The sequence below is a fragment of the Delphinus delphis genome, chromosome 14, assembly GCF_949987515.2.
Source record: "Delphinus delphis chromosome 14, mDelDel1.2, whole genome shotgun sequence".
NCBI classification, from domain to species: domain Eukaryota; kingdom Metazoa; phylum Chordata; class Mammalia; order Artiodactyla; family Delphinidae; genus Delphinus; species Delphinus delphis.
Genome location: NC_082696.1, coordinates 26,713,262 through 26,738,633, shown reverse-complemented (window position 1 = coordinate 26,738,633; position 25,372 = coordinate 26,713,262). Strand labels below are relative to the sequence as shown.

General features: G+C 38.6%; 1 protein-coding gene across 2 annotated transcripts in view; it reads right to left on the bottom strand.

Annotated features, from left to right (window-relative positions):
- MAP3K5 (mitogen-activated protein kinase kinase kinase 5) overlaps window positions 1–25,372 on the bottom strand; it is a 212,873-nt gene that overhangs the window by 64,654 nt on the left and 122,847 nt on the right. For both annotated transcript variants that reach the window (XM_060029910.1, XM_060029911.1), the window contains 5 exons: window positions 24,019–24,178; window positions 21,437–21,590; window positions 8,628–8,735; window positions 2,847–2,896; window positions 226–321 (listed from right to left, as the gene is read on the bottom strand). In XM_060029910.1, coding sequence (XP_059885893.1) covers window positions 226–321; window positions 2,847–2,896; window positions 8,628–8,735; window positions 21,437–21,590; window positions 24,019–24,178 — 568 coding nt within the window. The remainder of the gene's footprint in view (window positions 1–225; window positions 322–2,846; window positions 2,897–8,627; window positions 8,736–21,436; window positions 21,591–24,018; window positions 24,179–25,372) is intronic.

The window sequence follows — 25,372 nt, the reverse complement described above, 5'->3', positions numbered from 1 at the left end:
AGGAAAAATAAATTACGACTAAGAAAAAGGTTCATTTATTAAAGAAAGTTCCCCAAATTCTCAGTTAAACATGCCACATAATTATAAGATATCAGTGCAAATGAAATATTTATATAAGCACATGGCCATGAATTCTTTACAGGAGCTACATGTTCATTCATTAATTAAAAATAATGATCAGGTAAGAACAGTCTTTTTCACACATAAACAGTGACTAATACGTACTTTTTACAATGAAGTTCTGTACAGAAATAGATTTGGAAATCATCAGAATTGTGAAGCACATAAAGAAAACAGCATCGTTCTTCAAATTTAGAAACACTGAAACAAACAAAGAATTATTCACAGTAATCAATACTTCCATGTACTGTAATGAAAAATAAATACTTTTTATATTCAGTCCCAATTATGATACCAGTGTTGTTTATACCAAAATGTTATAAATAGCACTTTAAAAAGTGACATTCCCTGTCACATTCTGAGCATTATCCTCCTGCTTGTATCGGCAGATAATGTTGCTCTGGGGTGTTGTAGGCACACAAGCCATGTGTCCTACAACTTAGCATGGGGAAGGGGTCTTGCCTGCTGTAGCACTAAACTGTGTGCTTGAAAGAAAAGCGTAAATATCAACTGGCTTACTGACCTTGGTGATTCTGGTTCCGTAAGATGTGTCGAACAATAAAATGCTTCCGAAGTAGGAAGGCAATGTGTGGAGGCAGGTAAAGCACCTCATTATTGTAGAGATTATAAAGGAGTGAAGAAATATGAAACAGCAGTTGGTTTGGACTCAGCAAGTCCTTTACTTTACAGAAATTGAAACAATTTTGAGTTTACCAGTCAGGCCACGCTCTTTTTTTTTTTTTTTTTTGTGGTACGCGGGCCTCTCACTGTTGTGGCCTCTCCCGTTGTGGAGCAGAGGCTCCGGACGCGCAGGCTCAGCGGCCATGGCTCACAGGCCCAGCCGCTCCGCAGCATGTGGGATCTTCCCGGACCGGGGCACGAACCCATGTCCCCTGCATCGGCAGGCGGACTCTCAACAACTGCGCCACCAGGGAAGTCCCCAGGCCATGCTCTTTTATGCCAAGGGTTGGCAACTATTTTCTGTAACAGGTCAGAGAGTAAATATATCAAGCTTTGTAGGCCACACTACTCAGTTTTGCTGTTGGAGCAGCCTTAGGCAATACATAAATGAATGAACATGGCTGAGTTCCAATAAAGCTTTATTTACAAAAACAGGCAGCGGGCCATATTTGGCCTGTGGGCTATAGTTCTCCAATCCCTATTTTATGCCTCTGCATCTGCTGTTCCTGCCATTTGGAATGCACATCATTTTTGACTTTTTAAAGAAATTCTATTTACCATTTAAGGCCCACCTTAGAGCTTACCCTCTCTCCCTTCACTACTTCTACCTGAAACAGAAAGACTTCCTCTTGTCCCTCTGGTCTTTGAACATACATCTGTTAATCTCACACTGTACTATCATTAGTTGTTAAATGTGTGCTGCTCTGCTGGGCTGTGAGTGCTTCAAGAGCAGAGTTCATGTCTTAGTCCTTTGTGTATCCTTAGCAGAACAGGACTCAACATTTGACAGATAGCTGCTGCTCAATAAATGCCCATTGGCCGAGCTGAACAAGTCCTAAGCTGATGCAAGACAAACTGCTGACAGCTGGATTTTCTTCTATAGTTTGTCTTCTATTTATAGAGGAGGAAGTCAAGAAAAGTTAGCTCTCTTTGAAGTCACACACTGGAACTCAAGTTTCTCAACATATAAACCAACAGTAGCTGCATATAATCATTCCATGCTGATAAAGTGAAATTTATGTTTACCATACTTTCCTAGATGGATGGCTTAAAAAGGCAGCAGTAAGTAATGAGTGTCTTGCTAATGACTGGTCTTAAAAATTAAATATTAAGAGAGTAATGCTTTATTTGAGAAGGCATGGATTGGAAAGATATATATTGAGTCAGTCTGGCCTGTTTCTGTTCACATCATTCATGAGGTAAGAGGTGTTTTTACCAGGCAAACTCCAATTATCAGTGACCCAGACGACTCTGCCAGTTCATATGCTCCAACAAAACCAATTACTATTATGCCAAAAGCAACAGAGTATTGCATAACTGGCACACAGAAATCTGATTTTGCTCATTTCTGTTTATATGGGGCACACAGTAGTAAACACAACTAATTTGGTTTGAAATTTGCAAGAGCTGGTGTCTCATAAACTTCTGTAGAACAAGTATGTAAACATTTAACCAGTGGCTCTTGATTCTGAAATAAATCTCATTTCTAAACCCCAGGAATTGGCATTAGGATGGCAATGTCAGAACTGAAGGGAGCCACTGTAACCTCAAGAACACTTCATTAACGGTGACCTCAGGAAAAGTTGTAGAAAAATGAATTCCCATAATCTCACCATACTAATATTAGCTACAGGACACAATCTGGCAGATGGTATGTATGTTTTCAATACATCTAAGGAGAGATTAGTTCCTGGGATACCAAAAGACCAGAAAAACCATCCTCTAACATAAACCCAGCTAGAGAGGACCCCACACAGCTCACTTTTATCCTCACCTTGACTCTGGTCCACAGTTCACATTTATCTCTGTCACCACATTTTAAGTAGGTGACAAGTGCAAGTGCAGAGTCAGTTCAAACAGTGAAGGTTTTGTTGCAAATTTTTTGTAATGGAGATAAAGAGTCTGAAGAAGGCTGAGCATTTTCATCAACAGAAGGATTCTTGAAGTTCTTTGCCTTTTTAAATCATGACTACAAGTCCTATCCAAGACATTCACACTCTAGAAAAACATCTTCTAAGTAAACGAAATGCACCAAGGAAACTTACCTCACTCCCCTGACAGAAGAAGCACTAAAATTCCACTCATGTATACCTTTCTAGAACACAGGGGAAGAACAACAACAAAGGTTGAGTCATCCAAATGAAAATAACATAACAGTAATTTTGTTTTATTACTTTTAAAAAATATACACAGAGTCATTTTTCCTAGTGCATAATTCTCCACAGACAAACTATCTGGATGGAAACTGCAGTTCATTCTCAAGCCACAAGGGTGATATTTACTCTACTTAATAATTTCTGTACTTCAATAAAACAGCTTCCAAGAGAACCTAGGAGAATTAGTCTTATTAAATTCTAAAACTTGATTTTTAGCAGATTAACATAATAACTGTAGAGCCTGAAATTTTCAAGTAAAAAAACCCAGTGATCAAGGTAATTCAATTATAGTTGAGCGATATTTCTTTTCTGAGAAAGAAAAACATTAATTTGAATAAAATCTCTTCAAGGTTTAAAGATAATTACTTCTGAATTATCTTTAGTTACATTTTCTAACCAAAATGGTGGTTCTATTTCTTTAGAAAATAGTTCAGCAAGCATGTATGTGTGTAGACACATGTATACAGTGTCCATCGTTGCTACAATGTGTTGTTACCTAATTTATGCAAAAGTCAATACGCTAATAAAGTTTAAACATAAGACATTTAATTATCATATGATAAACATGGATGATTTACAGGGCCAAGATGAAAAAAAAAATGTGGGCATTTATTTCTTGAGTTTATTACTAAATCTGAGTTAAAACTAGTATTAAATTCATATGTATCTAAATTAAATAAATGACAAGCTAGATGGCATTCCCTATAAAAATATTTGTGACAATATACTGAATAGAATTAATAACAAATATTTTTATGGAAATAAAGGAGTTGATACATGTATGGTAGTTAATTCTGTATTGTATTGTTTTGTAGTCAATTCTGATTGCAGTTCAAATACTGTATTGTAGTCAATTTTGATTTCAGTTCAATTCTATAAATGTAAAACAACCGGGGAAACAAGCTCTTATCCACCCACTTAAAATACTGCCAGAGGCTGAGGTCTTGGCTGGGCTAGTGAAATGGGTAATGAAGCCCATGGCTCTGAGATGGCCCAGAACTCTCCTTTTGGCCAAAGCAACTCAAAAAGCCATCATTTATATCCATAGCACCTAGTTCTTTGCTAGGACCATGCAACTTAAAAATAGATCCTCTCAAATCCAAAGTAGATTTACTAAAAAACTACTTTCAATGCACATCAGTCAGGTCATGGGGATGTGACCTGAATTAACACAGAGCAAATGCTGCTGTGCACGAGGCCCAGAGAGGGCAGAGACCACAGAAAGGTACTCATGGAATGCGGCTTTCTTAACAGGAGTACAGAGGGACTTAAATTAAAATAGCAGCCTGCAGCTTCAGCTGGTAATTTGGAAAGTTGCTTCTAAATCCTGTCGGCCTCAGGTGACCTTCTAAAAATATGTGACCCGAGAGCTGCAGCTGTTACCTGCACGCTCCTTGCACACAATGCCGCCTTATCCTCAGAGCCTGCAACTGAGCTGCTTTCTAAGGCCATCCCCAGGATCAGGAGGTGGGGGTGAGTGCGGAGCGGGCAGGGCAGTGTATAAACCTGCAACGGAACACAGCAACTGACAAACACCTGCAAGACAGCCCTGGTAAAATCTATCCTCCATCAGCCCTGTTCTGGGAACAGCCGAGGAGAGATTTCCCAGATTGACTGGGCTGGTTTTGTAGGAAAGAAGTAGAGCATTTTCAGAATTTTAGGTTCCTGGAAGGTTGTGAGTGCCGCCAGGAAATGTTCCATTTCAGTGGTGCAAAGCCCAGGGCCTGAGATGGAGTGATCTGGGAGGAGGAGTCCTCTCTCCCCACCTCCCTTGCCTCTCACCACAGAGAGGCGCTGGTGGGCTATAAAAGCCAACAGGTAAGGTAAAAGTCTTCTGGGTCCGTGTGGGAATCAGGGGAAAAGGGCAGAGCAGAGGCAGAACTGGAGTGATAATCAACCCCAACAAGCCCCAAACCAACACTCAACCTACTCCAGTCAGCACAAGCACCAATTTCTTGAAACTGGTTAGCCTCAGATGCTATGCCCCAGCTAGGGCAAGCATGAAGACAAGGAATTAATACTGAGCTAAGATGGCAGGAATGCCTGTGGCAGACACTGCTGGCTCCCCAGGCGACAGCCATTCCCGTCCTTCCTTGCTAAGAAAAAATGAATTTTGTTCAGGTTCAGGTGGCAAGGTTTAGGGACAGTGAAATTGATTCCCTAAATTGGCCATGGTAAGCCCATTTCCCTTGCTGGTGATTGCCTTAGGCATGGACATGTGATGTAACTTTTGGTCCAGGGCAAAGGCCCTAACCTTCTTTGGATGCTGTCCACATGAAGTGATGCTTGGAGTTGCTATTTAAGACCACAAGAGAAAAAACAAGAGCACATAGAGAAGCCAACCAGAATTCTGACACTGTTAAGCCGCTGAAGTTACCCCCAGAATGATCCACCTCAGAAGCTCTTGTAATATGGGACAATGTTTCCTTATTACTTAAGCCACTTTTAGTTGGGAATTTTGTAGTTAAAAACGTCCTTGATGGATGAGAGCATCACATCATCAAAATCTAGAATCTGGGATTAATATATTCCCCTAAGAAATTTCCCGGGTCTTCTCTGAGTGGCCACTGGTTGGAGCTGGAGTGAGGGAGGGGAGTCAACACTAAGTCCTCCACTGGGACCCTGCTACCTTGGCCTGACAAGCCACCAGATAGGCCAGGAGTGCTTAGCTTCAACCCTCAAAGGAGGGGAATTCTAAATAACAACGATTTAAAATATCTTGCAAATAACTTCTCTCTTCCTCATTCTAGGTTTTTCTTTCAGGTATTCATGAAGACTTTCTTCAAGCACCAACTTACTTTAAGCAGCAACCAGGGAGAGCTGTTAAAGGACTGGGATTTCAGTTAATTTGCCCCTGACCATAGAGTAACTCTCAAAGACTCCCTGAACTCTTGGGACTTGGTATAATGACCTTAAAGTTTTGAAAATTGCAATATAAAGTATATACTAGCTCGTATAACTGTTCATCCCACATTTTAGAATGAAAATACTGAGAGAGGGAGTAGAGAAATAAATATGATAAATGAAAAGCAACACTCTGTTTTTCCACTTTCAGAGGAAACAAATTAAACATTCCATGACCAAAAAATCCACTTCCTGTTTAACAGTAAGACCTATAAAACCTGTTGCTTATCTGTTATTTAATTATAGACATTACAGTTGCTTTAAACTAATAAAATAATAACAAAGGTATCTTCATTGCTTGTCCTCATTCCAGTTATATCATTTCTATTTTAAAAAACAGAGAAAATGGTAGTGGTAATGAACACATTATGGATAGAACTAGGGTTTGCAAAGAAACTGACAAAAATTTTAAATGGAAACAGATTGATTTAAGAAAGCTTACATTTTTGAACAAGGACTATTTTTAGCACTAAAGGTAATAGGCAGTGGGGACAATGCAAATGTAATATTTCTTGATCAAAAGATGGTAAAAATGGAAGCAGGACAATTCACAGCCTAAATCTATAAATCTTCTTAATGTACTAATTTATATCCTAATATACTTCTTAGCATAATATAAAAATTGTCTCTACAATTGTCACAAAACATAAGAGAATCAAAACAAGGCTAACTGTATTGAACATAGAACCTCCAGAAAAAGAAAATAATGACAACTGGAAATAGTACTCTTTTTCCAAAAATTTCTGGCTTACTTTCTCTTCTTTTTCTGTCTTCCAAATAACTTCTGGCTCTCCACTCACTCTCAGGGTCTGGCTAATCGCTAATTCCTTTAGCCACATTCTGTTTCCAAGTGTCCTTGGATAACCTTGCTCTTCCCAATCAGGCTTCTGAAAATCTCTCCCAGATAATAACGTTCATGTCTCTAACCTCTCTTGGTTTTGTAGTTTCAATGGATGGCTACTCTACTTCTGCTTATGAGAACATGTATGCATATAATTTAAAATAATGTAAATAAGACACTGTATACTTTAAAACAAGGTTAATGAGATGCATATAGATATATTAGTCATTATCAATTTCGTCATGAGGGCACGACTCCAAGTGGAGTAGAGACTGGAGGTTCCAAGGACCCCCTCCTTCAGTTCAATTAATTTACCAGAGCCGCTGTCCCCTCCCTGGAGGTCAGGGGTGTGGGGATGAAAGTTCCAATCCTCTAATCACCTGGTTGGTTCCCCTGGCAACCAGACCCCATCCTTAGGTGTTTTCCAAACATCACCTCATTAACATAACAAAAGACACCTCTGTGGCTCTCAGCACCTAAGAAATTCAAGGATTTTAGGAACTCTGTGGCAGAAACAGGGCCTAAGATCAAATATATATTTCTTACTATAAATTGCAATATCACAGTTCCCTAATATAACACGAACAACCTCCCAAATGATTGCTGCCATGTCATCTAAGGAGAAGAGCAGGGTTAAATTCTGGGCTTTCAATGTTAGGGTTTGTGTACTGCCGCAATTTTATTACTGTTGTTGTTACTGTTGTTAAAATACACTCGGTATTCATTATATGTCAGGCTCTGTGCAATATACTCTACCTACATTATTTTGATTAATTTCACAACTTTTGAGGTGGATATTATTATTCCATTCCACAGATGAGAACACCGCAGCTTGGAGATGCCATGTTGCCCAAGGGATTTGAGCCCAGGTCTGTTGACTCAAAGACATTTCAAAAAACTGACACTGACATTTTAAAAAACTGCAACCCCACACCCTCAAATAGACTTCCTAATTGCCTTTTCTGCTTTATTTCCCGCTTTTCCCCATTTAACGTGCCTATATCTTTTATTTATTTATCTTCTGGTTCCCTGAGTAGAAGGTAAACTCCTGGGCAGGAATCTGGCCTATTTTGTATACACTGTTTCCCTCGTGCTTAACACAGAGCCTGGTAGTGCCTGTCACAGACTAAGTGCTCCATAAAGATTTGCTGAGTGCACGGATGATGTTTAAGGAAAATGAGAAGGGTATTTTACAAAGTAATTAAAAAAAACCCACAAAACTACTTTGCCACAAGACTCCTCATTTCTGTGGTTTATCCTATGGACTGGAATCAGCTCTTGAAAAGTTTCTATTTTTAAAAAATAGTAGGATGATTTGTACATGCATTAAAACTGATGAAATATAGAAATGTAAGGATTATCCAAATGATGGTTATGAGTGGAAATGAGAGCATTTAAGATTCTTTTGAAAACCAGTGGCAGCGCAGCCCACCTCATGTTACACCCAGCACATAAGTCAGTGGTAATCTGAAATGTATCAGCTACTCTGATAACCAACCGGCGAGATGCAATTATAACTCTAATCGTAACACCGTAAGACTAGAAATAGCGTTATTCTGACAGGCTTCCTAGAATTAAGATATGCATCCTTTAAATCATATATTTTAAGTATCAGGTCTTTGGCACATAATTTAATTTATAGCATGAATTTGCAAAACAGAAACAATCCCATTTTGGGTGCCCTTTGGAGGACTATGCCATCTATAATAAAAATCCAAACAGTTGAATTATATTTTATTAAGTGAATGAAATCCATAACCAAAATCTAACAGTTTTTATATTACAGAATGTATTTATGCAAAGATAAATACACAGGAAGCTATTTCTTCTTAACTAATGTATATATTTGCTGGAATATATAAATGCCCAAAGGGTCTAAAGTCCTTCGCTACGAATACTCTTGTCTTAATAATTGCACAATTTACCTTGTCATCAGGAAGTACATGCCAGATAGATATTGTCTTTTCCTCCACTTCATTGTTGATAGACAAATACGAAGGTTGATAGATTTTGGTTGGTTCTAATATTAATACCTTGAAAATATAAGGCTAATATTAGTGACTTAAGATTTAAGCCATTTAGAGCTGTTATAACAACACTGCATTGACACAGGAGATTAACGGATGAGGCTGAGTCCAACGCTGGAGTAAAACCATTTTAACTTCTGATTGTTGCTACCCCTATGAGTCCTTTGAGCATTTTATGGTATTAAACAATTATTATAAATTCCAATAATGCATCACCTTTCATTGCTAAAGAAATTAGAAATAAATGTTTGAAATCCATATGTTGGTTTGCTATCCCCAGGGAATCTACTAATTTTATATATATATATATACACACACACACATATGTATATATATATTCAAAAACTTTTGTTTTATCTTATAATCAATACAGAATCTTTTATTTCAGTTTTTAAAAAATTTTTATTTTTTTATAGTTAATTTACAATGTTTCAGGTGTACAGAAAACTGATTCAGTTACACATAGATACATATCTATTCTTTTTCATATTCTTTTCCCATAATCTATTTCTATAAATATAAATGTGTCAAAGAAAGGCAGAAATGTGGTAAAACAAATAATTCTGTGCACAGAAAAGATTCCATATATAGAGTGTCACATACTTATTTTTGATTTTCTGCAGCCACACCTTACCATAAAGATGTAGTAGTATGGTTTTCATACCCTTATAAAGGGATTGAGAAATAATTTTGATTATTATTGAAAGAGTTTTATATATAAACCAAAGAAATGAACGTAGTTGCATGAAATAATAAAATGTTTTTGCACTGCCTTCCAGATAAGACCGGTGGGCTTCCCTGGTGGCACAGTGGTTGAGAGTCCGCCTGCCGATGCAGGGGACACGGGTTCGTGCCCCTGTCCGGGAAGATCCCACATGCCGCGGAGCGGCTGGGCCCGTGAGCCATGGCCACTAAGCCTGCGCGTCCGGAGCCTGTGCTCCGCAACGGGAGAGGCCACAACAGTGAGAGGCCCACGTACCGCAAAAAAAGAAAAAAAAAAAGATAAGACTGGTATCTTTAATAATGATTTAAACTTTGTCAGAGAAAGAGACTTTAACTTTGCTCCTGTTTTGGAGATATATGAGGGATATATGACAAGTGAGATGAGAATCTCCATCAAAGGACTGGATGATGCATTATATTATTGCTAATATCTCATATTAGGAGCAAATAACATTAAAATGCCACACGTGCCCTGATTTCAAAGGTGCTACAGATATTACCTATTTGTACAAACACTTAAAGGCACCTATCTAGCTCAAAATTTCTGTGCAGTCTTAAGTAGAAATACTTGGAAAGAAAAGAAAATACTTAACACTCAGAGAAACTGGAATACTTTTTCTTTAAGTTCAGGTACAGAGAACTAGAGAAAGGGGATTAGAAAGACAAAATTTTCTTTACTTGAGCATAAAAAACTTTAAGGGCATAAAGAATTCTTGGTCAGGCTCTAGCTATGAAAATAAGATGACATGTATCAAAATAAACACACAGTAAGAGCCCACTGGGGAACATAGTCTGATTCAGAAACATATTGTGTGAGTCAAGGTCCAAATTCCCATCAACAGCTAAGTGGCACCAGTGAATAATAATGAAGATCATTAATATTCAATCTGAATTTGGCAGAAATGGTGCTCTCAAATCTGAGTATCCCAGTGTTTGTGAAATTAAAACGAATAATAGGGAATAAAAGGTTTCCCAAAATCGCACCCAAGTCACTCCGCTGACAATGAGAACATACCTTGTTCCCTAATGACGTGGCCTGCTATCTAACATTAGAAAAGCAGAGCACAGGTTATCTCCTGTCTTCTTAAATGATGGTGGTATTGTCTCAAATATTTCTAATAGATATAATATGAACTATGTGTTTCTTATCTTGAGATACGGAATAAAAAACTGGTTGAAATTATTATTCTCTAATGCTCGCTGAGCCCTTTGAACTGGCCTTGAAACGACAAAATGTGAAGAATTTGTAGCACGTATTGTGGATGTCACAGAAAGCCTGAGAAAAGACAAGAAAAAAGGAGGCAATTTGACAAAACCAGCTAGATACAACTTGCTAGAGAGTATACACATTCTTGCTTTTAGTTTCTAGTCTTTTATATCGGTTAACATTACAATTAACGGCTAACTTCTGAAGTGTGAATGAAGGAAGACAGCAAGGCCTGTAAACTCTAAAGAGCAGATATTAAGTAGAGGTACATATCTAAGCTCCTATAGCGTCTGTGAAAACACCACCTCCTCTTCTTCTTGCCTGACATTAAGTGATGGGTTGATGGTCTCCAATGTAGGAAGGAAAGAAAATATACACAGAAGAGAGGTCAGGAAAAAGAATAAATCAACCTGAACTCAAATAATAATAAATGATGGGACCTTTCATTTCCCAAAGAAACTTTTGCCTCTTTTCTTTTGCCCAGGGTCACACTTATTTCTTGGAAGCATGAGAATGGATATGGTAGTGAGATAAATGAAGACAATTAAATTAAATATTTTCTTTTTTTTTGTATTTTATTTTTATACAGCAGGTTCTTATCTTTTTTACATATATTAGTGTATAAATGTCAACCCCAATCTCCCAATTCATCACACCACCACCACCACCACCCCACCCTGCTTTCCCCCCTTGGTGTCCATATGCTTGTTCTCTACATCTGTGTCTCTATTTCTGCCCTGCAAACCGGGTCATCTGTACCATTCTTCTAGGTTCCACATACATGCGTTAATATACGATATTTGTTTTTCTCTTTCTGACTTCACTCCGTTTGACAGTCTCTAGATTTATCCACATCTCAACAAAAGGCCCAATTTCATTCCTTTTTATGGCTGATTAATATTCCATTGTATATATGTACCATATCTTCCTTATCCATTCGTCTGTCGATGGGCATTTAGGTTGCTTCCATGACCTGGCTATTGTAAATAGTGCTGCAATGAACATTGGGGTGCGTGTGTCTTTTTTTTTTTTTTTTTTTGCGGTACGCGGGCCTCTCACTGTTGTGGTCTCGCCTGTTGTGGAGCACAGGCTTCGGACGCGCAGGCTCAGCGGCCATGGCTCAAGGGCCCAGCCGCTCCGCAGCATGTGGGATCTTCCTGGACCGGGGCACGAACCCGTGTCCCCTGCATCGGCAGGCGGACTCTCAACCACTGCATCAAAAGGGAAGCCCACATGTGTCTTTTGGAATTACAGTTTTCTCTGGGTATATGCCCAGTAGTGGGAATGCTGGGTCATATGGTAATTCTATTTTTAGTTTTTTAAGGAAGCTCCATACTGTTTTCCATGGTGGCTGTATCAATTCACATTCCCACCAACAGTGCAAGAGGGCTCCCTTTTCTCCACACCCTCTCCAGCATTTGTTGTTTGTAGATTTTCTGATGATGCACAATCTAACTGGTGTGAGGTGATATACCTCATTGTAGTTTTGATTAGCATTTCTCTAATAATTAGTCATGCTGAGCAGCTTTTCATGTGCCTCTTGGCCATGTGTATGTCTTCTTTGGAGAGATGTCTATTTAGGTCTTCTGCCCATTTTTTAATTGGGTTGTTTGTTTTTTTAATATTGAGCTGGATGAGCTGTTTATATATTTTGGAGATTAATCCTTTGTCCATTGATTCATTTGCAAATATTTCTCCTATTCAGAGGGTTGCCTTTTCGTCCTGTTTATAGTATCCTTTGCTGTGCAAAAGCTTTGACGTTTCATTAGGTCCCATTGTTTATTTTCGTTTTTATTTTCATTTCTCTACGAGGTGGGTCAAAAAAGATCTTGCTGTGACTTATGTCAAAGAGTGTTCTTCCTATGTTTTCCTCTAAGAGTTTTATAGTGTCCGGTCTTACATTTAGGTCTTTAATCCATTTTGAGTTTATTTTTGTGTATGGTGTTAGGGAGTGTTCTAATTTCAGTCTTTTACATGTACCTGTCCAGTTTTCCCAGCACCACTTATTGAAGAGTCTGTCTTTTCTCCATTGTATATCCTTGCCTTCTTTGTCATAGATTAGTTGACCCAAGGTGTGTTGGTTTATCTCTGGGCTTTCTATCCTGTTCCATTGATCTTCCTGTTTTTGTGCCAGTACCATACTGTTTTGATTACTGTAGCTTTGTAATATAGTCTGAAGTCAGAGAGTCTGATTCCTCTGGCTCCGTTTTTTCCCCTCAAGACTGTTTTGGTTATTCAGGGTCTTTTGTGTCTCCATACAAATTTTAAGATTTTTTGTTCTAGTTCTGTAAAACATGCCATTGGTAATTTGATAGGGATTGCATTGAATCTGTAGATTGCTTTGGGTAGAATAGTCATTTTCACAATATTGATTGTTCCAATTCAAGAACATGGTATATCTCTCCATCTGTTGGTATCATCTTTAATTTCTTTCATCAGTGTTTATAGTTTTCTGCATACAAGTCTTTTGTCTCCCTAGGTAGGTTTATTCCTAGGTATTTTATCCTTTTTGTTGCAGTGGTACATGGGAGTATTTCCTTAATTTCTCTTTCATATTTTTCATCATTAGTGTATAGGAATGCAAGAGATTTCTGTGCATTAATTTTGTATCCCGCAACTTTACCAAATTCATTGATTAGCTCTAGTAGTTTTCTGGTGGCATCTTTAGGATTCTCTATGTATACTATCATGTCATCTGCAAACAGTGACAGTTTTGCTTTTCCTTTCCAATCTGTATTCCTTTTATTTCTTTTTCTTCTCCGATTGCCGTGGCTAGGACTTCCAAAACTATGTTGAATAATAGTGGCAAGAGTGGACATCTTTGCCTTGTTCCTGATCTTAGAAGAAATGCTTTCATTTTTTCACCATTGAAAATGATGTTTGCTATGGATCTGTCATATATGGCTTTTATTATGTTGAGGTAGGTTCCCTCTATGTCCACTTTCTGGATAGTTTTTATCAAAAATGGGTGTTGGGACTGCCTTGGTGGTGCAGTGGTTAAGAATCCACCTGCCAATGCAGGGGGGAATGGGTTCGAGCCCTGGTCTGGAAAGATCCCACATGCCAAGGAGCAACTAAGCCTGTGCGCCATAACTACTGAGCCTGCGCTCTAGAGCCTGTGAGCCATAACTACTGAAGCCCGTGCGCCTAGAGCATGTGCTCTGCAACAAGAGAAGTCACTGCAATGAGAAGCTTGTGCACCACAACGAAGAGTAGCCCCCGCTCACCGCAACTAGAGAAAGCCCACGCACAGGAGCAAAGATCCAACGCAGCCATAAATAAATAAATTTATTTTTAAAAAGATGGTGTTGAATTTTCTCAAAAGCTTTTTCTGCATCTATTGAGATGATCATATGGTTTTTATTCTTCAGTTTGTTAATATGCTGTATCACATTGATTGATTTGCATATATTGAAGAATTCTTGCATCCCTGGGTTAAATCCCACTTGGTCATTGTATATGATACTTTTAATGTGTTGTTGGATTCTGTTTCCTGGTATTTTGTTGAGGATTTTTGCATCTATATTACTCAGCAATATTGGTCTGTAATCTTCTTTTCTTGTAGTATCCTTGTCTGGTTTTGGTATCAGGATGATGGTGGCCTCGTAGAATGAGTTTGGGAGTGTTCCTTCCTCTGCAATTTTTTGGCGTTTGAGCAGGATGGGTGTTAATTCTTCTCTGAATGTTTGATAGAATTCACCTGTGAAGCCATCTGGTCCTGGACTTTTGTTTGTTGGAAAATTTTTGATCACAGTTTCAATTTCAATACTTGTGATTGGTCTGTTCATATTTTCTATTTCTTCCTGGTTCAGTCTTGGAAGGTTATACCTTTCTAAGAATTTGTCCATTTCTTTCAGGTTGTCCATTTTATTGGCATAGAGCTGCTTATAGTAGTCTCTTAGGATGCTTTGTATTTCTGCGGTATCCGTTGTAACTTCTCCTTTTTCATTTCAAGTTTTATTGATTGAGTCCTCTCCCTCTTTTTCTTGATGAGTCTGGCTAAAGGTTTATCAATTTTGCTTCTCAGTGAGCCAGCTTTTAGTTTTGTTGATCTTCGGTATTGTTATTTTGTTTCTATTTCATTTATTTCTGTTCTGATCTTTATGGTTTCTTTCTATCTACTAACTTGGGGTTTTGTTTGTTCTTTCTCTAGTTCCTTTAGGTGTAAGGTTAGATTGTTTATTTGAGATTTTTCTTGTTTCTTGAGGTAGGATTGTATTGCTATAAACTTCCCTCTTAGAACTGCTTTTGCTGCATCCCATAGGTTTTGGATCGTCGTGTTTTCGTTGTCATTTGTCTCTAGGTACTGTTTGATTTCCTCCTTGATTTCTTCAGTGATCTCTTGGTTATTTAGTAACGTATTGTTTAGCCTCCATGTGTTTGTGTTTTTTGTGTTTTCTTCCCTGTTATTCATTTCTAATCTCATAGCGTTTTGGTTGGAAAAGATGCTTGATATGATTTCCATTTTCTTAAATTTACCAAGGCTTGATTTGTGACTCAAGGTGTGATCTATCCTAGAGAATGTTCCATGTGCACTTGAGAAGAAAGTGTAATCTGCTGTTTTCGGATGGAATGTCCCATAAATATCAATTAAATCTATTTGGTCTATTGTGTCATTTTAAGCTTGTGTTTCCTTATTAATTTTCTGTCTGGATGATCTGTCCATTGGTGTAAGTGAGGTGTTAAAGTCCCCCACTACCACTGTGTTACTGTCAATTTCCTCTTTTATAGGTGTTAGCATTTGCCTTACATATTGAAGTGCTCCTAAGTTGGGTGCATATATATTTATAATTGTTGTATCTTCTTCTTGAATTGATCCCTTGATCATTATGTAGTGTACTTCCTTGTCTTTTGCAACATTTTTATTTTAAAGTCTCTTTTATCTGATATGAGTATTACTACTCCAGCTTTCTTTTGATTTCCATTTGCATGGAATATCTTTTTCCATCCCCTCACTTTCAGTCTATACGTGTTCCTAGGTCTGAAGTGGGTCTCTTGTAGACAGCATACATATGGGTCTTGTTTTTGTATCCATTCAGTGCACCTGTGTCTTTTGGTTGGAGCATTTAATCCATTCACATTTAAGGTAATTATCCATATGTATGTTGCTGTTACCATTTTCTTAATTGTTTTGGGGTTGTTTTTGTAAGTCCTTTTCTTCTCTTGTGTTTCCCACTTAGAGAAGTTTCTTTAGCATTTGTTGTAGAGCTGGTTTAGTGGCGCTGAATTCTCTTATCTTTTGCTTGTCTGTAAAGCTTTGGACTTCTCCATCGAATCTGAATGACAGCCTTGCCAGGTAGAGTAATTTTGGTTGTAGGTTCTTCCCTTTCATCACTTTAAATATATCGTGCCACTCCCTTCTGGCTTGTAGAGTTTCTGCTGAGAAATAAGCTATTAACCTTATGGGAGTTTCCTTGTATATTATTTGTCATTTTTCCCTTGTTGCTTTTAATAATTTTTCTTTAATTTTTGTCAGTTTGATTACTATGTGTCTTGGCGTGTTTCTCCTTGGGTTTATCCTGCCTGGGACTCTCTGCACTTCCTGGACTTGGGTGACTATTTCTTTTCCCATGTTAGGGAAGTTTTCAACTATAATCTCTTCAAATATTTTCTCGGGTCCTTTCTCTGTCTCTTCTCCTTCTGGGACCCCTATAACGCAAATATTGGTGTGTTTAATGTTGTCCCAGATGTCTCAGGCTGTCTTCATTTCTTTTCATTCTTTTTTCTTTATTCTGTTCTGCAGCTGTGAATTCTACCATTCTGTCTTCCAGGTCACTTATCCGTTCTTCTGCCTCAGTTATTCTGCTAGTGATTCCTTCTAGTGTCTTTTTCATGTCATTTATTGTACTCTTCATCTCTGTTTGTTCTTTAATTCTTCTGGTTTTTTTTCTTTAATTCCTCTAGGTCTTTGTTAAACATTTCTTACATCTGCTTGATCTTGTCCTCCATTCTTTTTCCGAGGTCCTGGATCATCCTCACTATCATTATTCTGAATTCTTTGTCTGGAAAGTTGCCTGTCTCCACTTCATTTAATTGTTTTCCTGAGGTTTTATCTTGTTCCTTCCTCTGGTACATAGTCTTCTGCCTTTTCATTGGCTATCTTTCTGTGAATGTGGTTTTCATTCTACAGACTGCAGGACTCTAGTTCTTCTTGCTTCTGCTGTGCCCTCTGGTGGATGAGGCTATCTAAGAGGCTTGTGCAAGCTTCCTGATGGGAGGGACTGGTGGTGGGTAGAGCTGGGTGTTGCTCTGGTGGGCAAAGCTCTGTAAACCTTTAATCTGCTTGTCTGCTAATGGGTGGGGCTGAGTTCCCTCCCTGTTGATTGTTTAGCCTGAGGAATCCAGCACTGGAGGCTACAGGCTCTTTGGTGGGGTTCATGGCAGCCTTGAGGAGGGCTCCTGCCAAGGAGTACTTCCTGGAACTTCTGCCAGTGTCCTTGCCCTCATGGTGAGACAAAGCCACCCCCCTCCTCTGCAGGAGACCCTCCAACACTAGCAGGTATGTCTGGTTCAGTCTCCTATGGGGTCACTGCTCCTTCCCCCTGGGTCCTGATGCACACACTACTTTGTGTGCCCTTCAAGAGTAGAGTCTCTGTTTCCCCCAGTCCTGCTGAAGTCCTGCAATCAAATCCCGCTAGCCTTCAAAGTCTGAAGTCTGTCTCATATGCTTTCATTACCAGACTAGATCCAACAATAATATTTGTCCATATAGGCCAAGAAATAGTTATTTCAAACTGACATTGGATCACCCTTCGAACCCTTAAACTAACACTTAGCTGCAAAATAGATTACTTCTCAATAATATTCACACCAGTAGCATTATTTGTTACGTGGTCCATTATGGAGTTCTCAATATGATACATACACTCAGATCCCTACATTAACTGGTTCTTCAAAGGAATCTGGGAACTCCTTCTCCTGTTGCTGGACCCCCAGGTTGGGAAGCCTGACGTGGGGCTCAGAACCTTCACTCCAGTGGGTGGGCTTCTGTGGTATAACTGTTCTCCGGTTTTTGAGTCACCTACCCAGCAGTTATGGGATTTGATTTTACTGTGATTGCGCCCCTCCTACAGTCTCATTGTGGCTTCTCCTTTGTCTTTGGATGTGGGGTGTCTTTTTTTTGGTGAGTTCCAGTGTCTTCCTGTTGATGACTGTTCAGCAGTTAATTGTGATTCTGGTGCTTTCGCAAGAGGGAGTGCTCACACGTCCTTCAATTCTGCCATCTTGACCCAATCTCCCCTAAATATTTTCTAATATAAGTAACCTGGTCAAACCCACTTCCAAAGAAGGATAAGGTAATCACCCCAATCAAGACCTATCACAGCCTTCACAAGTGTGAGCTACAGAAGCTGCTACTCTCAGGACACGAAGAGTTATAGTGACTGACGCAGAACCACAGGCACTAGAAGCTTGCCTTTCTCTATGCAGTAGAGCATGGGCAGCAAATTCCAGTGATTTCAGGGAGTGAGTGGAAAAGGTGAGTGAGTGAAGCAGGATGAATGGGACTGTAATTGACCTCTTAAATGGTAGCATCCAGTTGGCTCAGGAGATTGCTGCTTTGGGAGAATGCAGTTATGAATTCCCCATCCCTTTAATTTTTCAAGAGTAGTTAAAGATCTGGAATTTTATGTGAATTCTCCTCATTTTTCATTTGACGTTTTATAAACTTTATTTTTCAGCTGAAATACTCCACCTTTCCATCCATTTTGTCCATCTTTTCCTTTATCTTCCTTAAAATCGTATTATACTTATGTGACGTCCTTACCTGGGAACTACAACATGAGAATCACCTTGGGGAATACCTCTATTGCCTGGTTTTAGCTCTTATCATGTCACTTTTTCCTGCCCCTTAGAACGTCTAGTAATCTTTAATACATCTGAATGACACATTGCAGAGGCTCAGGATAATATCTTTCCAAAGTTTTTGCGTTTTTGGTTTTTTTTCACCTACATAACAGTTAAATTATCAGTGTATGATCTGGATCTTATCAAGGCATACTTTTATTGCAGCTTTGTTTTAGTTTTGCCTTTACTTGTAAAGCATGGGCTCTATACTCTCAACCAGATGCTTTGTGGACCACAGTCTGGGCTCAAAGTCCAACAACTTATCCCTGCATTATTTATTCTCTGGAATATCTGCAGACTTGTCAGCCTTCCAAAAGATGCTCTCTGCCACTTCTGGTCCTGATCTCCTAATCAGCAAGGGAACTTACCTTGATAAAGTTTATTTAAGCCATGTAGGTTTCATCCAAAACCCAATTTTAATCAAATATTGGGACTGGAACTTGTGTTTATTCAGGACATGCTTACTCCTCGTTCACACCATCGAGGAGGTGCCCTAGGGCTCAAGAGAAATACGCAGGCAGAATCCTGGGGCTCACTTGTCAAGGCTCCCCCTTCTCCAACACCCTGTCCCTCATATTCCAGCTGTCTTAGGATCCTGAACACTGATCCCTGCCAGTGCTGCCCAGGGAGAAGCCACCTCCTTGGGCTGCAGCCAGAAAAATGACCTTAGTGAAAAAAGAGGAGGTGAAGGTGGGACTCAGCTCTAGTACCTCCCCTCTCAAGGATGGCAGCCCTCACATGATTGCTGTTTAATGCCTGCAAACAGTTGTTTTATATATTTTGGTGGTTTCCTTTGATAAGTTGTAAAATGTGCTTTCCCAAGAAGAGATTATCTCAGATTTACAGCGATTTATAGCAGTATCAAGACCATTTACTCCCTCACAGCCAGCACAGAAGGTTCAACTCTCTTCATTTTTAAATGTTGGCGACAAATTCTTCTCTTTTTTTTAAATCACTGAGTGGTCTTTTAAACATATGAACTTAATTATGTGCATAAACTCACGCATAATAAGAGAAATACTAACTCAAATGACCCCAATATGCCATTTTTCATCTATACGTTTAGCAAAAGTACAAACCTGATAAATACACTTGTTTGGAGAAACTTTGTGAAAGCAGGTAGTTTCATGTATTGCCAGTGGGAATGTCAACTGATATCATCCCTACAGAAGGCAACATGCAATATGAATCTATTCCACTTCTGGGAATTTATCCTATACATATATTTGCACACATGCAAAATGGCAGAGGTACAATGGTGTCTTGTCTTGTGTTAATTTGCATTTTTTGGCTACCTAGTGAGGTTAATTACCTTTTCATAGGATTTGACCATTTTTCTGTTTCTCTTGCTTATCAGTCTGTAGGAGTTGTTTTTGTTTGTTTGTGTTTGTTTTGTTTTTTTGCATATTTGACAAATTGATCCTTTTGCAGCACTAGTATTAAATATTCTCTCCCTACCTAGCATTTGCCATGTTTATGGTGGATTTTTTTTTTAAGGTGAACAAAAACTTGAATTTTTAATGAAACCAAATTGGTCAATGTTTGCCTTTGGGGCTTATAGGTCCCTTTCTGGCTTAAGAAAGCCTCTCTTTCCTGGAGTATATACCTATATTCTCCTAGCTTCTCTCTTATTATTTTCTGGTTTTATTTTTTTTTATATTCACCTTATGACAGACTAATTCATGTTAAAGTAATTTAAATTAGCTCAGAATAGCTGATATGAGTGGTTTCCTCTCATAGCCAACTTTCTTAGTCCAGCAACAGTTGATTAAATACTTCAGTTCTGTGCTGTCTTCTTTCACTACCACATTTACTACCATCAGAGCACCAGCTAAAGGCAAGCTGCCAGCTCACTCTGAGATAAGTATTTTCCTAGACTACACATTATCTAGGCTAGAAAATAGAGTGAAGTGTTTTAGTTTGAAAGGTTTTTCAACTAAAGATCCTGCTGAGCTTACGGCTTCATCTGGAAGCAAGAGTAAAGGAAGAGAGTTAATGCCAGTGATGGATTTAATTAAATGAAACATTTGATCCTACCAACAAGAACTAGAAAACAAGATTTTATAAAAAGAATTGAAAAAAAAATTGAGAGTTGTCACCACCTCTGAGTATGAAAGACTGAGACAAAGAGAGCTAAAAACAGAGAGATTTATGGCATCACTTTGACATGGGAAGAGATCTGTGTACACAGTCAGTTGCCAGTACTTCTTGAATTGGATACTAAAGCTATATTGCTTTGGATGGTATTCCAAGAACTATCAGTATGGGGATGGCATCAGCTGAGATGGACAATATATTTTTAAAGTGTATGTGCATGTGTGTGTGTGTGTGTGTGTGTGTGTGATACATTTAAATATGTAAATTTGATAGAGACTAGCCAAAATGAGTTGCAGACCAGAACCTATAAGGCATCATTTCCCATCCTCTAAAGCACTGTAAAAAGTGACTGGGGACACCGCATCTAACTCTGACCCACATGGGTAGTAAGTGGTAGTGATGGAGTAACAATGCAGGTGAGCCTGACACTTTTCACCACAATAACGTTGATGATATTGATGTTGACAATGTCAACAAAACTGTAGTACGAATGAAAACCAGCCATTCATCTGGTCTGAAGAGATATCTTGACTTCCTGAGCTAAGAGATAATCTTTTCTTGGGGAAGCACATGTTACAACTTATCAAAGGAAACCAACACGTTTCATGGAAAAAGCATGAAAATGTATCTTATTTCTCGATTGTGAGAAGTTATTTTAAAAAGTAAGCTAAAGCAAACCAATTTGTAGAAAATAAATATATTAACCAGATGACCATTTTCTTTTTAGGGCATGAAAACCAGCACATTAATACAGTCACAATCACAAGTCCAAGGTGTTCTTCAAATAAAGGAAACAAAACATAAATGTCCTTAGAGTTAAGTGAAGAGTACTTACTGGAAACCTAACTACAGTGACATCTGTCTTTGTGGCCTCAACCAGGAAATCCATCCAGAAGTCCACAAGTTCCTGCTTGGCCATGGGCTGTTCTGAAGTCAGTTTCACAAAATGCTTATATATCAAAATCGTCTCTACAATAGACTTGAGGTACCTAAAAAAATCAAAAGATATAAGACACATAATAGGCAAATGTAGAACCACCTGTTCCATCTATCCCAGTCTTACTCTGTAAATGTAATTTAAATACGGCATTAATAATTATGCATGCCAAGTCACTAAACTTTATTATTTGTTATATGTCATGTACTATCACATGTTATCTCACTTAAATCTCACAAAAATTCAGTAAAGTAGGCCATTTTACCTCCATTGTAAAGATGAGGAAACTGAGGTTTAGACAGCTTAAGTAACTTGGACTAAACAATACACCTACTTAAAACATGACTTTTAAAGTAATGCCTATTCTATTCAAGAAAGTGGTTAATGCATTTGTTTTAAAATATGCTCCCTTGAGAGAGCTTTTCTAAGTAGACCGATCATAAGGGATATTATTTGGCTCTAAAGTAACTCAGCTCATATATATTATACAAATATCCTCAAACCTTAAGACAGATGGTGCCTCAAAGGAAAAAGTCAGGAAAAAATGAGGAGCAAGATAATTATATGAGATAATGGGTAAGCAAGCACTTTGTAAACTATAGACATGGAAGTTAACATTAAGCTAATGGAAACAAAGCATTGTTTTGTGGTTGTTATTACTATTGCATAAAATAACGTCTGTTTTCTTGTCAACAGAGGCCAAGACACCTCAGACCAAAGCTCTTTATAACCATGCTTCAGTCTCCTCTTCAGCCGTCATCGGAATGGTCACATAAAGAAATAACCAACTTGGCTGCATGTAAACGTGTGCATTTATTGGTTCAGTTATTTTCATGCCATTTGCTGAATGCCTGCCGTCGACATGCTACTGACAGTACAGCCCTGTCCTCAAGCTGCACATGGTGTTGAGGAGACAGAAATGTAACAGGTATTACAGCACCATGAAATAAATGCCCACAGAGCTGTAACTCACAGAGATACGACTAACAAAAGTCATACAGTCAGTATCAATAGAGATATGACTGAAGAACGACGGAAACACGAAAGAAGAAAATTTCCTGAGATGAAAGAATCACAGTGTATGTAACAGCATCCACCATCGTCTCTCTGGGTGTGGGGAAGGGCTTTAGGCCAGCATGTGATTTATGAGCTGATGTGATTCGTGAGTGTTCCCCAGGTGGAGAAGAGGGCTGGAAGACGATGCTCAGTGTGTGCTGAGACACAATGGCATGACGTCAGAAACTGGCACGTTCAGAGTAAATAGAGAGCAGCATAAACCTAGGGGTGTGACAACAGCTGAGGTTTAATGACTAAGGGCAAACCTTGTTTGCCACGCCAAGGAGGTGGACTTTATCCCTTAGGCTGTGGGGAGGCATTAAACTACGCTGATTTAAAGATTTCAGTGGAGGGGAAGGGTCAAACATGCATTTTAGAAAGATCACTATGAGAGCAATGCTGGGGAGGATTTGCTAATAAAGGAGATCTGAATGTGAGGAAATGCTTTAAGAATCCATGAAGGTCTACCATGGTGGGAATTTCCTCAAATGGTCCCTCGTGGCCTGAGCTCTGGGCGCTCTGAGCTTTTCTTGATATCACAGTTAACCTTTAAAAGTCTTTACAGCTAATGGTCAATCATTACATGTGATGCACGATAAAATTAGCATTCAAAAACAGTCCTGGGCTTCCCTGGTGGCGCAGTGATTGAGAGTTTGCCTGCCGATGCAGGGGACACGGGTTCGTGCCCCGGTCTGGGAAGATCCCACATGCTGCGGAGCGGCTGGGCCTGTGAGCCATGGCCGCTGAGCCTGCGCGTCCGGAGCCTGTGCTCCGCAACGGGAGAGGCCACAACAGTGAGAGGCCCGTGTACCGCAAAAAAAAAAAAAAAAACAGTCCTAAATGCAGATGGAATTTTGTTTTCATCTCTCCAATTACCACATCCATAGTGATGAGACTTGGGTACATCCCAAGAAAAATTTGAAATTAGAAAAACACATATAATATAGGAAACATCTAAATGTGTCAGTAAACCCTGAGTAAAAAGAAGTGAAAAGCAAGAATGAGAATTCCAAAAGTGAGATTAGATCATGAAGGAAACAAAGGGCACATGTTTGGAGCGGAGGCTGGGAAGGCTGAGATGGAAGCTTGTGAATCTGCTGATTAGAGTTGCAGGTATAAAATTCGAGGCCTTTGCATGATTCAAGTGGGTGACCCTGCCCAACCTAGGCTAGCAGGTTGGTCAGTGTGATGGAAAAGCTAAGCTTGGTGGCTGGTGGACATACCTGTGTCCAAAGCCATCAGAACCTACATATAACACATTTTATTTACGAGCATCAATCACTTTTTCCTCTAGATTCTGCATTTTATTCTCTAAGCAAATAAAATCCCCCAATTGTCAGTTCAACAGATTTAACAATTTAGAAACAAGTGATAGGAGCTTTTATCAAAAATAACTGTACGAACACCTAACAATTTACTATTACCATGCAGGTGTCTTCAGTTTAAAAAGCTTTTCAGATGCTTGAATGACTCTCAAGTGGTCATTGGCCAGGACACTTGCTCCCAGGAAAAATCCAACTTCCCAGTAGCTCTGGAGCTTTTCCAAGTTTCCCTTTTTACCAAGAAGGCTACTGAGCTTCACCCCTAGAAGATGAAAAGGAAGAATAACTTTACAACACATGGCAGGCAGGCAGAGCTGACGTTTTATTAAAAAGCAAAACTAAGCTTTCATTCCTCCTTTCAGATTAAAATAGTGTTGTTAAGTTTCTGATTCTAAAAAGGGCTTAAGTTCACTGTAAAAAAAAAAAAAAGAAAAAAAAAAAGCAGACTAATCAGAAAGGTACACAGAAGCAAGTGAAAATTTCCCTCAATTTGAAAACCACAAAATAACTGTCAGTGTCACACTGATGTACATCGTTCTAGAATTTTTATATATGCATATATGCATAAGTTAAAAGGTGATAACACTCAACCTCTTGCTGTGTAACCTCCTTCTTTCCCTTACTATATCATGGATTCTTAAATTACTTGAAAGGGAAATATACAGAAATTCTATCCATCAGGTGAAGTATAAATGTATACAGTACATATAGTTTACAAGAGTAAAATGTTATAATAATTATGCGAAAACACTTATACACTTACAAAGTTAAAGAAATAAGGAAACTGACAAATAACACTGTCTTGAATACTGTGGCTTTGTAACAATCAGGTCATGTAAATCCTCCAACTTTGTTCTTTTTTAACATTGTTTTGTTACTTCTGGGTTCTTTCCATTTCATTCTAACTTTTTATCTCTACTCTGCCTTGTATTATTTTTGCATTTGGAAGGATTTGTTTGCTTAAAAATATATATATCTCCGTAGAATTGCCACTAACATCCATAACATATGACAGGAAAGTTACTAAATGTCAGGAAAGTTATCTGAGATTTGGGAGTAAGGTAAAAATGTGGAACATGTCATTTCAATATCATATGGAGGCATAAGGCCACTCGAGGACTGTCTAGGGAAAGTGTAGCTAAGTTCATCTCACTATTTATTAACGATCTTAGAGAAGTTTACCTGTTAACTTGTATAATATGTTTTTGTTCAGGAGAGATGTAAATAATTTCTGCCTAGTTAAACAGTGAATCCCTAAGATTTATAAACTGTTGGACATAAACAAGCTTTTTAAAACAATCAAACTCGGATATCTGATTCTAACATTTCTTTCTTCAATTATGAATACCCTAGCCTTCTTAAATAAACTTTAAACGGGACATAGCCTCTTACTGTTTCCACGTTAACTGAATTAAATAGAGTAATATTTTATATTTTCTGAGAGTCATAAATTTAT